Source organism: Epinephelus lanceolatus, chromosome 4, assembly GCF_041903045.1.
Source record: "Epinephelus lanceolatus isolate andai-2023 chromosome 4, ASM4190304v1, whole genome shotgun sequence".
NCBI lineage: Eukaryota > Metazoa > Chordata > Actinopteri > Perciformes > Serranidae > Epinephelus > Epinephelus lanceolatus.
The window spans coordinates 19,042,719-19,059,395 of record NC_135737.1 but is presented as its reverse complement, the minus strand read 5'-3'; the positions used below and the strand labels follow the sequence as shown (position 1 = coordinate 19,059,395).

The following is a 16,677-nucleotide window of genomic DNA, read 5'->3' as shown; positions in this document are numbered from 1 at the left end:
GGTGTTTACCCCTGCTGGTTCAGCAAAGTATGCACCCATGTAGCCTTTGTCTTTGTTTTGTTTAAGGTCAGGTTTCACAGCGGGACGTAGTAGATTGTGTTCACAGATTTGCAGTACACAGAAGTAGGTGTGTGGTTGTTATTTAACAGTGTATTGTTTTTTTAAAGTTGTGTGAAATGTGATTATTTCAGTGCTTAATAGATTAAAACTAATATGCAGAAGGGACTTCCCCTGATCATCGAAAGGGGATTCCCTGCATTTGGATTTGTTAGTGCTGTTGATTCACAGGCATAAATCCTTGTTAGAAAACTCGTAGGTTATTTAACTACTCCCGTCTGCTTCCTCTGTCTGTCCATGGTTTGCTACTTGAGTTCTTTATTGTAAAGTCAGGGTGTGGATCCTGAGAACTCTGCATCTCTTTTTGTTTTCATTTCTCCTCTGCTGCTTTTAATCCTTTTCCAAACAAAGCAACTGCTGCTTTTGGACACGAACTCCGCTAACACACACAATCCCTTTCGTTTCTCACTGTCGAGAGGAAAAGAGCTGGAGGAGCCCCAAAAAAGGCTGTCAGGCTCCATCTGTGTACAGGCCTGGTTTGGAGTCCCGCTCCAAACGAAAGCGCAGCTGACATCCTGTCCAGGACGGACTTGCACCGAGCAATTATCTTGCTTCTCTTGTCAAATAGTAAGACTTGGGCATGCGGCCTCTCACTTCCATCCCCTGTGGAGATAGCCAGGTTGAGCTCAGCTATATTCCCTCCCCCCTCCGTGGCTGCTCGGTGTAGCTGTTTCACATTCCCAGTTGTCTGTGCAGCCTTGTGGTTTTTGGCTGCTCGTCCCTCAGATGATCAGCTACATGGTTGCAGATGCTCATAACCCTACATGAGTTTAAAATGTCGCGCTGCAGGGTGGGATTGATAGTGACTGACGATTGCCAGTATATCAGTTCACTGACCTTGAGCCGTCTCTATTATCCTCTCTCATGCTTTCACTTTAGCCCCGATCCTTCAGGCTCACACACAGTGTATAATTGCAGGTAATTAGAGTCTTACTCAGTTACACAAATTGTGGAAATCATTACAGCTCCACAGGGAATCCGGTTTTGATAACTAGTACCTAAAAACCTCCCGGAGATGCAGACCTCTATTAGAGCGAGTCATTTTGCTTTGTAGTCAGGCTTTTGATGTTCCTGTGCTGAGATCGACTCGTGGTATCAGGCTGCTCTTAGCCCCAGAGGCTGGAGGTCAGAATGGAGACACTTATCCTGACCTTGAGCTCCACACAGCCCGTTCCTCTCCAGCTCTGGCTGCTATCACAAACGCCGGCCACCGGAGGACAAATCACATGCAGGAGCCTCACATCGATCACACAGCGTTTCATCTTCTCACATGACTTCCCCACAGCAGGGCTTGGAAAGAAAGGGGGAGAGCCAATCACGCTCACTCAGATGCTCATGAGTGCATGTCCTCTGTCCTCCTATCCCTTGCTGTCTCTCTCTCGTGCACACACACACAGTGACAGTCAGCATTTAACCTCTCTCTGCCCCTCTCATTTCCTCCTTTTTGCTCCACAGCGCAGCTTTCAACAGATTCTTTAGTCTCAGGAGAGGCATGTCTCTACTCCAACACTGCACAGTGTTGCTATAAATTAATCTAAGAACCATTCACACTTGCTCGCCAATCGTTACAGAACATAAAGTGTGGTCTTTCCTCTCTTTATTTTTATGACTCCTCACTCAATCTGCTGTCCTTCTTCTCTGTTTAAATCTTTTCATCACATGTTCTCTCCGCAGATCCTCCCCCCACCACGGCAGCCCCCAGCACCACCGCATCTCTCCTCCATGACACCTCCGGAACCGGCACTGCTGTCGACCAGCGGAGAGCCCTGTTCACCTCCCCGACCCTGGCCTCCTTACCTGACAGCAGCCTGGGCACAATTGTCGGAGGGGCCGTAGGTGGAGTGTTATTCCTGATTCTCTTGCTGATCCTTGGCGGCGCCTGCTTCATGCGACAGCGCCGGACCTTCAGAGGAGACTACTACACCAAACAGTACCTGGGACCCTCCGACATGCAGAAGGAATCTCAGCTGGACGTGCTGCAGCCGCATGAGCTACAGGAAGTCTACGGGGACAAGACGAGCAAAGGCAGCCAGGAGTTGAAACCCAAACTGGGTGGAGACATCATTTACCCGGACTACACCCCTGACCACAAGGATAGGGATGACTGGGCCGACAGGGGGGATGGCCACAGGGGTCACAAGGAGGGAAACTACTACCCAGATCACTACAACACCCAAAACATGCACCCCTGCGGGCCTCCTGTGCACAGCCCCATAGTGAACAACGGCTCCCCCTATCTCCCGGATGACTGCTATGACAATGGCACAGACAGCGACTATGTGTCCCACATGGACGGATCTGTGATCTCACGCAGGGAGTGGTACGTTTGAGGAAACGAGTGAAGGAAAAAAAACGGACAAATGACTGACTGAGACTGATTTCACACGTGGCAGATATAAATATCATTAAAGGTGTCATTTCAGTTAAAGGATGAGTACAACTTCTCCACTCAGTTTCACAATGAGCTCTTTGAACAATACTGCTCTGCCTTGATTGTAACCACTTAACCTTAAGGACGTGTATGTGGATTGTATTACACATTTGTAGCATTTCAAGGAGCTACAAATAAGCTGGAACAGTGATACTATCTGTGTGGGCTTAAGAGGCTTTGGCATACAGTGACGTTTCAACTGATGTGAATGAGGTTTTCTATTCTGCTTGTTTGTGTTTGCACCTGTCTTTAACACAGGTCACAGGGCAGGTGTTGAAACCCTTGTTAGTGAAGTATTTATATCCCCGACTGACTGAGCTCTGCTCCCGTAAAACCTCGCAACTTCTGTGGCATTTTCAAAACGGTCCCATGATTGCTTACGGCATTTTCATACCGATGAGATGTTTATCATGGCTGCAACCAGTATTTAAGGCAAATTATAATGCATGCTTTCATAAAAAAACAAGATGTATCATCAAGTTAAAGGGAAGGTTCACTAAGCACTCATGATTAAAGGGAGAATTGCATTGTTTTGAGGGAAAAGCTAACTGACATTACAAAGAAAACCCCCGGTAAACCTTTAGTTAAGTTCTTCAGTGGCTTTAAAAAACTCTCAGTATCTTATGTAAATTATTCATGAAATGGTAACCCTGAAAGCTGAGACAGAGTGGCCACTCCCTGTGGAAGTATTTTTACTTTCAGCTCCAATTCAGCTTATTTATTTTAAAGATATCTACACTCTTAAAGTTGTAATCCTTAAGATTTCTTTCCTGGTTGATTGGTGACACCCGTGGTTACAGTTGTAAGAGGAAGTGTGATATAATACTGCAGCAAACACACAAAAGAAGCAACTTGTGTATCTGTTTACAGTGCAGCCAGACAAACTGATGCTTTAACAAAGATGTCAATCAGTAATACTTGCAGCTGATGTGCATCTTGTCACCTGCAGATGCGTGGCTGTTCCTTTTTGTTCACTTACTTGCTTGTGTAAAGTAAGAATGAGTCACTAACCAAAAAAAAGCCAGGAATGTCTGGTCAACTGATGAGCTGGTGAGCTCAGCTCTAACCACAGTGACAAATACTTAATGTTTCCCCGTTGGTGCTTTCACAATAAAAGCCACCTGGTGTCTTGCCAGCTGAATACTTTTAATGTGAAACAGCAGCAGTTGAAAACAGCAGTAACTTATTGCAGCTCTGACTCAGTGTAAGAAGAATGCGACACAGAGACTGATAACAATAACATAAAACTGTAAAAACTGTACACATTGTTTCCTCTGAATCCATCTTGTTTAGGATGGCAGCCTAGTGTGGGAACGGGACTCTGCCACTACCAGTAATAACTACATATTGCTTCAAATTTGACAACACAAACACACTAAATATATTTATATATAATATAATTTATATTATAGTTTCCTTGGTAGCTGACAGGAAGTAAACAGGAACCAAAGCTGTTGCCCTAGCAACGAAACAGCAATGAAACAGTAGAGATATAATTACTGCTGAAAAATTACCAATATAAAAAGTATTACACATCAGGTTTGATTTAATGAAAGTCTCAAGGATCAGAACTTAAACCAAATGCACTGTTATCATTACTGAAATGTGTTAATACAGTCACTTTCTTGCAGTGAAAAAGCACAACTCCATTATTACAGTTGTCAGTGAACATCAAAGGAGGCCTACCAGGCTTCAGCCCCTTCCACTTAGCCATGATAACAGGCTGCCTCGCTGTCTGTCTCATTTTCCCTCCTCTGTATCCTCTGATTTCTGTCTGCACACAAACACCAATTGGTCATTATAGTTTTTATTTTAAACATGGGATCAAAGCAATGAGATATAAATACCAGATGCGACTATCACAGCTGTCATCATCCGACATTATGCGGCTCCATAAACCACCAACAGTTTCACTGCTCCCGCTCGACACTCCAGGGTCGTGATTCACGATGGTGAAAGCAAAATACTTGTTGAAAAAAAAAAAAAGAAAAGGGGGGGGTGTCAGAGAGCTCAGAAAAAGGAGCACTAATAAAGTGATCCTTCAGCTTTAGTTTGTACGCGTTTGAAGTATGATTGCGCGAATACCTCACAGCACAGTTGGAAACATTGTGAGCGGCTGACATCACTACTGATCACAGAACAGGCTATAATGTTGGGGTTTGGCTCCTCCGGAGCTCCTCTGAGGATCTACAGCGATCATGGAAACTAGAAATTTAATCCATGAGTGAAAAAATTGGTTTAAGAACCATCTAGGTTAGAGCTGTCTGTACAATGGCTCCCAAAAGGATATGTATCTTTTTTTCTTTTCCTACAAACAACAAACCCAGTGACACTTATTCAAAACAAAAGAGTTGACATCATGAATGATCTCATCTCTCACGGCTTGATTTGACCTTACACTTTTCCACTTAGTGCTCCCCCTTTTTTTTGTTTCCTCAGGATTGATACATGGATCAAAGTGGCCTCACATGAAAGGGAAAACATAACCCTTTTTGGAAAGATCCCTGTTTAGTCAATCAGGGTGTTTGTTGCTCGAAGACGGAGCCATGTATGTGTGTTACAGTCAGGTCAGCACGAGGGGTGGGGGTACACTTTGAGGTCTCTTTCTTTCTTATTGGGGTTTTATAGATTGTGGGTGCGTTTTTTTTTTTTTTTTTTTAACCCTTCTCCACCCTGCTTTTCCCATGCCAAGACTTTGGTCGAAAGGTTTAGATGTCTGAAAATAATCTCGCTCTCACTCTCATCGTCGCACACACACGCACCCAGCCGCCACACATCTGCCACTGCAGCCCACATTGGAGGAGCAGTCCTCACCTCAAACCTTCAGCTTTTTAATTAACTTTCCTTTTTTTTTTTTTCCTCATCGCACTTGGCAATGAAAGTGCTCAAAGTTGCTGATATATAGCACATCTGTGTCTGCATGCACACATTTTTTTTAATTTTTTTTTTTACATATATACAAGGCTGATTTGTAGCTGCCAACTTGTTTCTTATTAGTCACTCCATGCAAACTGCTGTCTCTGCTCTAAAACTGATCTCTCAGTCTCTGTTTCATCTCTAAAGGACTGAGCTGAAGTGATGAATGTTTTTGTAAAGTTCTTTTGGATCGCTCACCAACTGGTTGCATGTAAATTAAGTTATTCGCTTCCTACAACTTTCCTTATTTCTCATCACTAATGTTTATATACATGTACATAATGCTAATAGGTTAGCATAGGATTAGCTGTTCTCTCAGTTTGATTTTTTATGCTCATGTACAGTTTGTTCTGGACTCCCCTACTGAATAGTTGGTGCCTTAGACGGGCTGAGCAATGCACAGAAACTTTGAAAAATGACAAGCGTTAATATAAAGGATATTAATATCGTTAAAGAGGAGGACTGACTGGTCCCTTAATATGTCTTCCATCTTGATATTTAACATTTGCTGTTATCAAAAGGTCGGAGTAGACAAAAGGTTGATTGTCATGCCTTATTCACTTTGAGAGGACACATGTAACAAGTTAGTTACTGAGAAAATTGTAATAAGTAAAGTTTCACTGGGAATTTAGGCAAGCCAGATTCATAGAAAATATTGTTGTCCTGTAAATATGCTGGCTGTTTTTTTTTTATTATTATTATTGAAAAAAAAAATCTTATTTTTTTTGTATGAGGTCTGTAATTTTCACAGAGTATTACTTTATCTTACGTGCGTTCGAGGAGCTCTCGTCTCATGATAACGTCGAGGGCGAGCCTGTTTTCACTGCATTTTATATTTGTTCACGAGAGTTTCAGACCCATTATTTTGTATGTTGTTGTTTGAATGATTGATGTCTCACAGGAATCAGAGATGAAAGTGTGGTAGATTGTATTTTGTTCCTTTGTTTGCAATAAAAGACCATGATTATTGCACTCGTATTTGTCCGGGGATTCTGCTTTCAGAGAGCGAGATTTTTATTTTGCTTTATTAAGTTCTTTAACTTGCATCAGATTCTTTTTTCTTTTGATGAGTATTGTGTTAATTTAATATTTAGATTGCCCATAACCATTTAAAGCTTTACAGATAGATACAGGTATGATGGCAGACAAGGGCCATTGAGTTACAACAGCCCGTAACATTTCCATTTGGAGAAACCTGCCTCAGCTTCAGAAATGATGGCAATTCTAAAACATATGAATGCAAAACAAATGCAACAGAAACATGCTGATAATGAAAACACATGCTGCAGAAAGCTAAAAAATACATTTACAGCAAAATGCTGCAAATACAGAAAGGAGGCATTCAAAGCCAACAAAAAACCCACTACAGATTTACAGGCTTGCATTAGCAACATAAATCTGTTGGTGTTTTATCACATTGTAAAACTCTAAGGCCAAATATAAAGAAGAATACATAACTTTTTATGTTGCCACTTTATTTCAATTTTCTTACTGTTTCAAAAACAGAACAGATGCTCTCGTCTGGTTTCTCTCTCTGTCGGGTCGAAAGTCCAGCTGTTCATCTAAGCGCTCCCCCTAGAGCAGTGGTTCCCAACTGGTGGGTCGCGTTCCAAAAGTGGGTTGTGGGTCCATTCTGAATGGGCTGCAAGTGACTCACGAATGTGTCAAGTTTGTACAAACTGCACTTTATTTTGAAGTATGGTGAATTTCCAGCTGTAAAATGAGTGAGGGATATTGAATTTTGGCCAGTATCATGCTAAATATAATGAACTAAGTGGACCTTGAACTAATGACTAATGAAGAATCTTGCCCCTGTTGCTGGATCAGTTGGGAACTACTGCCCCAGAAGACCAGAGAACTTTGGTTGGGTTGACGCTGTGTCTGCAGCGTCTTTCTGTTGCATTTGATTGTTGTTGTTTTTTTTGTTTGCAGCATGTTTTGGATTTTTGTATGTGCTTTTGAAATGGAATAGTTTCTCAGGCCTTGATCAGACAGAGCACGTTTTGCAGGTTGCAGAATGCGAAGATCACAGCACTGCCTTTTGTTGACGCCTGCTACAATCCAACAGAGAGTTGTTTGCAGCTTGCTACGTCTTTTTTTAATTATTATTTCTGGGCAACCACTAAATCATCTGTCCTTAGCTTATTTCTGTACCTTAAAATCTGCATAATAATGGACATACAGAGGGCACTTTGGGGCTGAAAACAGGGAAACAGAGATCCATGTGGGTACGTGAGACCCTCGGAGAGAGGAGAAATTACAAGGAGTACTAAGAGCTGGTCCAGGAGCTTCGCCTGGATAATGGTCAGTTCAAGGCATTTTAGGATAAATTTGTGGGACAGTCTGCTGTCAGCCCTAATTACTGTTGGTAAAACATAAGTGGTTAAGGCAACAATTTGTTCAGATTTGTCTTGCAGCTCGCCTAGGGGGACAATAAAAGAACCCTAATGTTTGCGTGACACAAGCCATGTACGCTGCTACTTGTTGTTAACGCTACTATAGTACAGAAGGCCCACCTCTCATTTCATCTGACTGGACAATGGGGAAAAAAAGAAAGACGTCAGGCACTTCTTCCACTGTCAGTTGAGGTGTTTTCAACTTGAGCCGATCAGGGTGCTCCTGCAAGAACACGAGGTGCATAGACCAGAAATATGCAGGGTGTTCTGCAAAATCAGCAAGCAAAAGGCTTCACTCTTTTTGAAAACGACTACAAAAAGCTGCTAAAATGCGCGCTGTTTGATTGGAGCCTTAATCTGCAACACGTTTATCTTAATGGAAATGTTTGGGGCTGTTGTAGTGCATTTGCCCCTGGGGGGGGAGGACTAAATTACAGAAGTTAGTTTAGTTTTGTTTTGTTTTTCTGTCTTTCAGTCAGTGTTGTTGAGAGTCTTCATGTTCCTCCTTTACCAGTTTCCTGTTTCCACATTACTTAAGTGTGTAATAATTGCAAAGTATTCAATGGCACAACTGAGAAGTGAAGTTTATTCTTGGCCTTGATGGATGACAAAACAGTCTTACTACAAGTCCAATTAGTACCAGTTTGCAGGATGTGCCAGCTTTACCACTACTCTGCCATTCACCAAGTTTTTAAGATGACACATGGCAACTTACAGAGCTACAGAAAAGATCCTTTTTCTCCCCTATATGAGGTAAAGATGTTTCAGCCTCTCAGGCCAGGGGCCATCAGTCTCTGTCACCTTCAGCCTCTTCCACTGTCCACACCTGTGATAGTAACTAACTGACCCATTTCACACAGCTCTCCATCCTGTCTAACTCAGCACCCTCTTCATCACCGGTTCACAGAGTGAAACGAGTGAGGCTGCTCGGGTTTTTTATCACGCCTGCATTGACCGGACGGCTGCTGACCACCCACAACTCCCTCCTGTCACCCATCAGCCCCAAGAGTAAGATGTGTCTTTTTGAATATTGTGAACTTATCACACTGAAATTATGCCCTCAAAACACTGACACAGGAATTCACAATGGCATCCCCAATCCGAGTCCTCCCACTCTAAGTGCCTGCGTTTAATCCCCAGTGTTAACCTGGCTTTGGAGGTGACACCAACACTATCAATGCGTGTTGTTTAGCACAGTGACAATCGCCCCCTCTGGTCCAGATTAAGAGCAGGAGGAGAAACCAGATACTTAATCCTCTGTGGCATGTTGGACAGAAATCTCCCTTCTTGGACTTCACTTTCATCACTTTAGTGTCCACGTTGCCTCGGCCCAAAAGCACTCACTCTATTATCATGGCGTTGCCTGACTGGGATAACCCCAGCCTAATCCATCACTGCTACCATCTGCATGTTTGTGCAGGCAGCGGGGGTAAATAACGCTGTGTTGGTGGGCTTAGGTTACGTCTCCTTTTTGCCTTTCTTAACTTTTTGGCAGATGGCTGTGAGGGGCATTTTTTCACACTTAATGAATCCGTCAGCAAATGTGTTTAGTTTTGTTACCTCGTAAAACAGCAGCGGGTCCTTTCAACATTCTTTAAGACCCCACCCAAACATGTTAAAGTCAGGATGGGTTTCTGCATCAAACTCTAACCTTTGGAAAGTATTCTTGTAAAAGTGCTGGTTTTCTTCTTCACTCCCAGTGTACCACCGGTGTTGTTTTCTTTGTTACCTTTCATGATTTATTAATTCACACTGAAGAAAAGAGAGGTGGCCACTTCTATTTTGTGCTCCTACCCTCCTCCTCCTCCTCCTCCTCCTCCTCCTCCTCTCCAAAAACACTGATTGTTAGCTAATGAACACGAACACATCACCGGGGAGCTCACTTCAAAGGCCACAGCTGACTGAGCTGAACAGACAAATTGTTTGAGCTCATGGGTTTGGAAATAATGAAATGCTGCAGAGGGTGGGAGAGTGCGGAGCAGTTACAACAAAAATGTTGTCACATGGCCTGCGGTCCTCCTGGCCCTCGTCTCGGTGTGAAGTGTGTGAGGCTTCAGGGCAGCAGCCACCTGCAGCTGAGAGAGTGGCGGCAAGTACCTGGAAAAAAACCCAACTCAGGTCTGTTTCAGTCAAAAGCAGTTTCTATAAGAGCATAGTGAAAAACATATTTTTCATTGTACTTTATTGCGATTTTCTTTAGTTTTTAAATCTCACTGCAAGTTCCATGTAATAGCTGTTTTTAAGCTTTTAATTGCATCACACAATCTTCCCTAGTGGACAGTTTGCCCACTTGTTGTGGATGTTCAAATTTAATTTGTTTTTATCTGAGATCCTTAAAGGCCTTTCAGTGACTAAAAGCTGCTATAATCAATATTTTCACATTTTGACAACTGATAAAATGACCGTAGCATCTTTCAGTTTTTATTTTGTTTTTCTGGCCTGTGACATCTCTATCTCTCTCTCCGCTCTTATGAACATTGTTTTACAGCAAAAAATATGCCCGTATCCCACCAGTTAGGCACCAAAATGCAGACAGACAAAGTCAGTAACTAGCTGGTGAACATAGTGGAGCAGCCAGCAACTAATTTCCATTGGGTGTTGGTGGAGACCAAAAACAGAGCTAAAAGTAACGTGAATATTAGACTTACCCAACTGGCACTGAATGTCATCATAAGGTGAGAAAGATGTTGGACTCATGTATTGGACAGATGTTCAGTTTTGGTTGACGATATTTTAAATGTCTAACAGTGTTATAATTTCATGTTATGGAGCTCAGCATAAGTTCAGACAAGAAGACTGTCTTTATGCTATATCCATTCACAACTGTTCCTCTACCCCACTCACCAATCAGCTGACTATGGCTTTTCCCTCTCCCGGTTAGCCAATCATGCTGCTGCTGCTGCCAAACTTAAAATCCGCTCTCCTCAAGATAATATTGGCATGAGACATTTGGACGTTTGTTACCATCGAACAGCCACTACATGGACCTCCACTGTTTTTTTTGTGTTGCTTTGTTTAGATTATGGCATAAAGCACACACACACACACACACACACATATATATATATATATATATATATAAAATGTATATACTGTATATATTCTAAACAAAGACCACCCTAAACAAATTAGTATAAACAATAGAAAAAAAAAACATTTAGAATGAGGCTACAAAAAGCCCAGGGCCTCTGGTCTGTCTACAGACCGCTACTGTTTCACTTTTCTTTTTGTGATTTACAAGCCACAAGTGTAGGGTTTTCATTGTTGTGTCCAATGGGAGCATTTAAATAACCCAGTGTATCACAGACATGACAGTCATATGCTTGCAGGCAGTCTTAATTATCTGCTCTGTGCTGCAGTGTTCATCTCTGAAAACCCTTTCTGTAGAATTTTCCACATGCGGAAAGAATTATCAAATGTTTCTGATTAAAAATCTCACATGAGCACAGAGAGAAATAACTCTTATCTGATTCAGGACGTTTACAAACCCCCCTACATGTATCACCTTTAAGTAGTCACTCTGACTTGTTTGCAGCATGAATGAAGAGAGGTTGGGCACCGTGACAGACCCCTCTTTGTGCAGCGACTCCTCTGAGACCGAGGGCAAAGACAATGAAGGTTTTCATGGATGAGGCACATTGTTACTCTAGATTGCACTGAGGGCCATTTACAGATCAGATCCTGTGTTCCCAGCTCGCTCTGCCACCGTGGAAAAGCTTGCTGCTCTGAAAGCACTGCGAGGCAAGCCTGCGTTTCTCTCTGCTGACTCAGAAAGTTTTCCAGAGACAGTTTAAAGAAAACTACTGAGAGCAGCATATCTTATTGCACAATATGAAATTAAACTGGGATGATAGAGTGGTTTTCTCTGGGGCCTAATATACAAGGTATAAACAAACAGATAGTTGTGAGGACAGTGAGAAAACATCCAAAGGATCATTCTTACCTTTGGCAGACTGACCATCTCTGCCGTCCACCACTGTAACAGGCACCTTTAAAGACAAAAACACGCACATGTTGGAGTAAAAGGGGCACGCAGCTAAAAGGTTTTACATACAGGGCTCTGAGTTTTTCTTATGGATCAGCCTTTAATTGGGCTCATGGCATGCCACAGGCTCTGATCAGAATGGGTGGGCAGCCATCTTACTGGGCCGTGACAGGGGAGACCCCCACATCCCCCTGCATTGTTCTGCAGTGCTGGAGCAGATATAATCTTCAGTGAATTTTAATCCCTGCAAAACAATGCAATGTGCCCTGGGAAATGTCCGTAGGCTATATTAAAGGAAACAACAACACACAAAGACTAGGCCAGGACTGGACTGGGCATGCAACTTTATATTTATGCTGGGAAAATATGTTAGGTGCCCGGAGGAAGGTTACATTGTGCAGTTAACAATACTAAAAGTCTGCAGCCATGCTAGCAGCACTGTGAGGCTGTGCCAAGAGCTCACAGTGACAATGCTAGCACGCTGGTGCTAAGCAGGTGTAATGTTTACCACATTCACCATCTTAGTTTAGCAAGAGAGCATGCTTATTATGTTAATTAGCACTAAACAGGAAGTACAAGCTGAGGCTGATGGGGATGTCATTAGTTGTGTCTTTTAAAATTTGCCATCCAGTCACCAGAGGAAAATGTTGGCACTGTAGATTTCTAGAAATGTAAGATATGATACATTTGTACGTGCCATACATAGGCCTATGATATGAACATTTCGTAAAGTGACAAAGTATATGAGCTGACTTTGTCTTTTAGAGGTGGAGAGGATTATGGGTGACGTATCAGCTAAGCGAAATGCGTACAGTACCAAGCTGCACGCCAAGCTTCAGACCATTCTTGTCAGCACCTTTTTAAGACAGTAGGTGTTTTTTAGTGACTCATCGCTGTGTTTCCACATTTTACTGAGACATCGCTACATGATTGTGCCACGAAAACCATGTATTTTAAGCCAAGACATGATTTTTCTTACTATAATGGACTTTATAATTGCTCGTAATAACATACAAATGTAACGTAGCTGTCGTTTGCAGAAACAGCAACATTTTTTCTGGCGATTGGGTTAAACCTTGACCTGATGGCACTATAGGAGAAGTCAATAGATGAACATTATCACAGTTCATCCTCTGGGAACCATGAATACCAAATTTCATTACAATCTGTACAAAAGTTGCCCCGACATTTCACTCTGAACCAAACATCTCAACCTCCTGGTGGCGCTAAAGGAAAAGTCACAGGATCATAAAACTCATTAAAACTGTCTGGGAGATGTACAGGATCTTGTGCCAATCTCGTCAGTACATGTTGAGATATTTCATTGTGAACATTTTGACCTGCTGGTGGAGCTAGAGGAAAGATCAGGGAATATTTGTAGTAAATTTCCTTTTAATTACCTCCACCAAGGAGGTTATGTTTTCGCCGGCATTGGTCTGTTTGTTTGTCTGTTTGTCAGGAAGGGTTGATAATGGGACAAGGAACAGATGATAACATTTAGGCGGTGATCGGTTGAAGCGTACTCTAGTTCATATAGTTGTTGTGCAGATATTTCACTCTGAACCACAGGCCTCAACCTCATAGTGGCACAGGAGAAAGAGTGAGGGGATCACCAAATCCATTAGGAGTTATCCTCTGGGGACTATGAACGTCTGTACAAAATTTCATTTTAATCCATCCAGTAGTTGTTGAGATATTTCAGTCTGGAGCAAAGTGGTGGACTGACTGACCGATTGACATTACATCATCCCTTAAGCTGCTAAAAAAGACTTTTAAAACAGACATAAAAATTCCACCATCTATCACTTTCAGGGACTTCTGTCCATCTATTTGTCTGTCTGCTGTTCTCTGCTCTTATTTTTAGTGTTAAAGCTCTGTTTCCTTCACCTGCTCGCGTCTGTCAATCTGCGACTACTACAAGGCCAAAGAAGCGGCCTCTAATCTGGCTGACCAGACACCCACCACTCCCCTTTGCATGCTTTCTGTGAACAGTTGGACAGAGGGTCGTGTGGATGCAGTCTGACAGCCGGACCAGCGGTCCACTCTCCGCTCGTCTACCACCAACTGTGTGCGTTTGTGCACGTGATGGCGCTTGTCATGTGACCGCTGCCTGCCTCGGTGTCAGAGCTCGGCAGCCAGCAGACCACCACCGGAGGCTGTTGTTGTTAGTTCCAGGTCCCTGGAGCAGATGAGTGGTCGTAAAACCTCACCTCGCATGAAGCCCCCGCAGACTCAGCATATTATGAATCAGTCAGCTAGTTTGGATTTTATAATGTGTTATACATCTGTTTAGCTCTGATTTGTGTTTGCTACCTTTGTTTTGCGGCCGTCCTCTTCAGTCTTTTATCTAACAGGGGGACCTCTGCTGACTGGGACAGATGAGCCTGTCACACTCAGCTGTTTGGCTGGATGATGTATCACCAGGGCTCGGGCTTACAGTCAGGACATGTGCTTTTTTGTTACAACAACATCAGCGTGGCCTTAACATATCTGATTTATGGCTCTGATCTACTGCAGGGGCACGCAGAGTATTCACATATCTCAAGCAGATAGAGGCCTACATCATTATGAGGACAGCATTGTTAATTTCATGACCTGTGTTAGCCTAATTTGTTTTTGATGTCTTAATTATGTCCGTCACTGCTGCTTGTTGTTCTTCAGGAACACAGTCTCTACAGTACATCTTTTGCACATTTTGTTGTTTTTCTATAATTTTACTTACATTTTTTTCCCCTAAGGTACAGTGTTGAACTGAAAACTATGATGACATTTTTTTCCATGATTAAAACAAGATGATGACGAGCTAAAAATAGATCTTGATAATAAAAACTAAGATGAAATCTATACTTAATTTCGTTGACGAGATGAGATGTGATGAAATGTTAGTAGTGGACTATCAGACACTGATTGCCGAGAACAGCCACGTTTACAATTATCTTCAAATGTCACATGAGTAACAGGCTGGTAAACTCCAGTAAATAGTCTGCACCAGGATGTTTCACTAGGCAACAAAAACACTCACACCGGGGCAGCGTCAGCTGTTGGTGTGAGTTATGAGCTGTAGTTCAGCAGTAAATAAGCAGCCATGCATGTCTGTCTGTGGATGCTGGAGCTGCTGAATGGTTTTGTGGAGTTGGTTAGTTGCAGTGGTGGCTGTTAGCAGCTCCACTTATTAGCCGCTGAATGGCAGCGGAGCAAGCAGCCACCAGCTGCCGGTCTTCACGTTCTTTCCCCTGGGACTCTACCCAGTCCGGACTGTTTCAGGGAGTTTATGGTTTGATGCAGTTTGACAGACAGGTAGGAGGCTTGGTTATCTGCGAGTGTAGCTGTGCTCTCAGTATACAGTCTTAACTCAGTGGAGTTTAGACCTACAGTCTAACATGTTGCAGATTAAGGACTCACACTTTAATTGAATTATTTCTCTGCTCTTGACAATAATATCAATATGTCAGAGTTTACAATGAACCTGGATATAAATCCTAGTTGTCTCAGATTAGTTATTTAAGGTGTTAGAGTTTTTGAGATCATAAATAGAGAGATGTTGAGCTTTTTAAATAATGATCAGTAAGTGTGTGCTCGTAAATCACCCCTTATACCTTTCAAAAACTTCTGGAGAAATGATAGTTTATAACTGTGGAGAAATCATTGGTAGTTGTAGAGACAGAGTCTAAATTAAATGTTTTTACACCTGTCACCGTGACTAATTTCTGATGCATAAAGTAGCCTGACTGGATTAGTTTAAAGATTAAAAAACATACAGAAAACATTGACTAAAAGAAGTGACTAAAATGTCAAAACAAACAACAAACAAAAAGTTTTTGTTTTTGTTGATTAAAACTAGACTAAAACCAAGAAGGATAAAGATGACTAAAATGTGACTAAAACTAATAAGCATTTATGCCTCAAGACTAAAACTGAATCTAAAATAGCGGTCAGAATTAACACTGCTAAGGTAAAACATTGTGCTTTCTCTCTCTTTTACTTTGGGAAACTGTGAAAATATGAATGCATTTATAATCTTAAAGGTCATCATAATTCTCTGGTAACATATACTTACATAATACATGTACACAATGGGCCCCTGAGCACAGATACATTAAAGGCCCCACCACCTCTCCAACATAGGAGCAAGACACAGCAGACTTTTGTTAATTTGAGTGATTCTGCATTCTGATACTTTGGGCCCCTGGGTCTGTGCCCTGTTGGTCCGATCTGATCTGCTTCTAACCTCTTACACTTTCATTTTGTGCACCACGCACTCCATCCCACTATGCTGAATGAAACCAAACACACACATATACAGGTTCCCACTCCTGATTTATAGATGTACCCTGAAAGAGATTCACCGTCTATAGGTCATTCACCGTTCACTTCAGCCATGGACCATTTAATTCTTGTCAGAACTATGACCATAATGCCTACTTAATACTTTATTTAGAGCATTTGCCTAACTGGTTAATATGGGTATGTATATGTTTAGTTGTCTTATATGTATTTTGTCACTTTTTTTCTCACACACATCTTATTTCAGCATTCTTGCAATGTGTTGTATGATGATCCTGATGAAGCCCACATGCTGAAATGCATTAATCTCACAATGAAGTCAGACTGAAAACTACGCACCAACTAATACGTACACAAGACACAAAGAGTGGGAGAAACAGTGAGTCAAGGGACCTATAGCTCATTTTTGTACCAGGGCCCCATAGAGGGTTAATCCAGCTCTAAACCTATTGATAAACAGGCTTAGGCACTTTTAAACGTGACCTGAACACATATTTCAATAAATGTGTGATCTGGGGTCGATGTAATTACATAACCAAAACAAATGG

General features: G+C 42.2%; 1 protein-coding gene across 2 annotated transcripts in view; it reads left to right on the top strand.

Annotated features, from left to right (window-relative positions):
* Positions 1-6,436, top strand: part of nectin3a (nectin cell adhesion molecule 3a) — a 34,666-nt gene extending 28,230 nt beyond the window's left edge. For both annotated transcript variants that reach the window (XM_033632332.2, XM_033632331.2), the window contains exon 6: positions 1,792-6,436. In XM_033632332.2, coding sequence (XP_033488223.1) covers positions 1,792-2,447 — 656 coding nt within the window. In that variant the 3' untranslated portion in view covers positions 2,448-6,436. The remainder of the gene's footprint in view (positions 1-1,791) is intronic.
* The last annotated feature ends 10,241 nt before the right edge of the window (positions 6,437-16,677 follow it).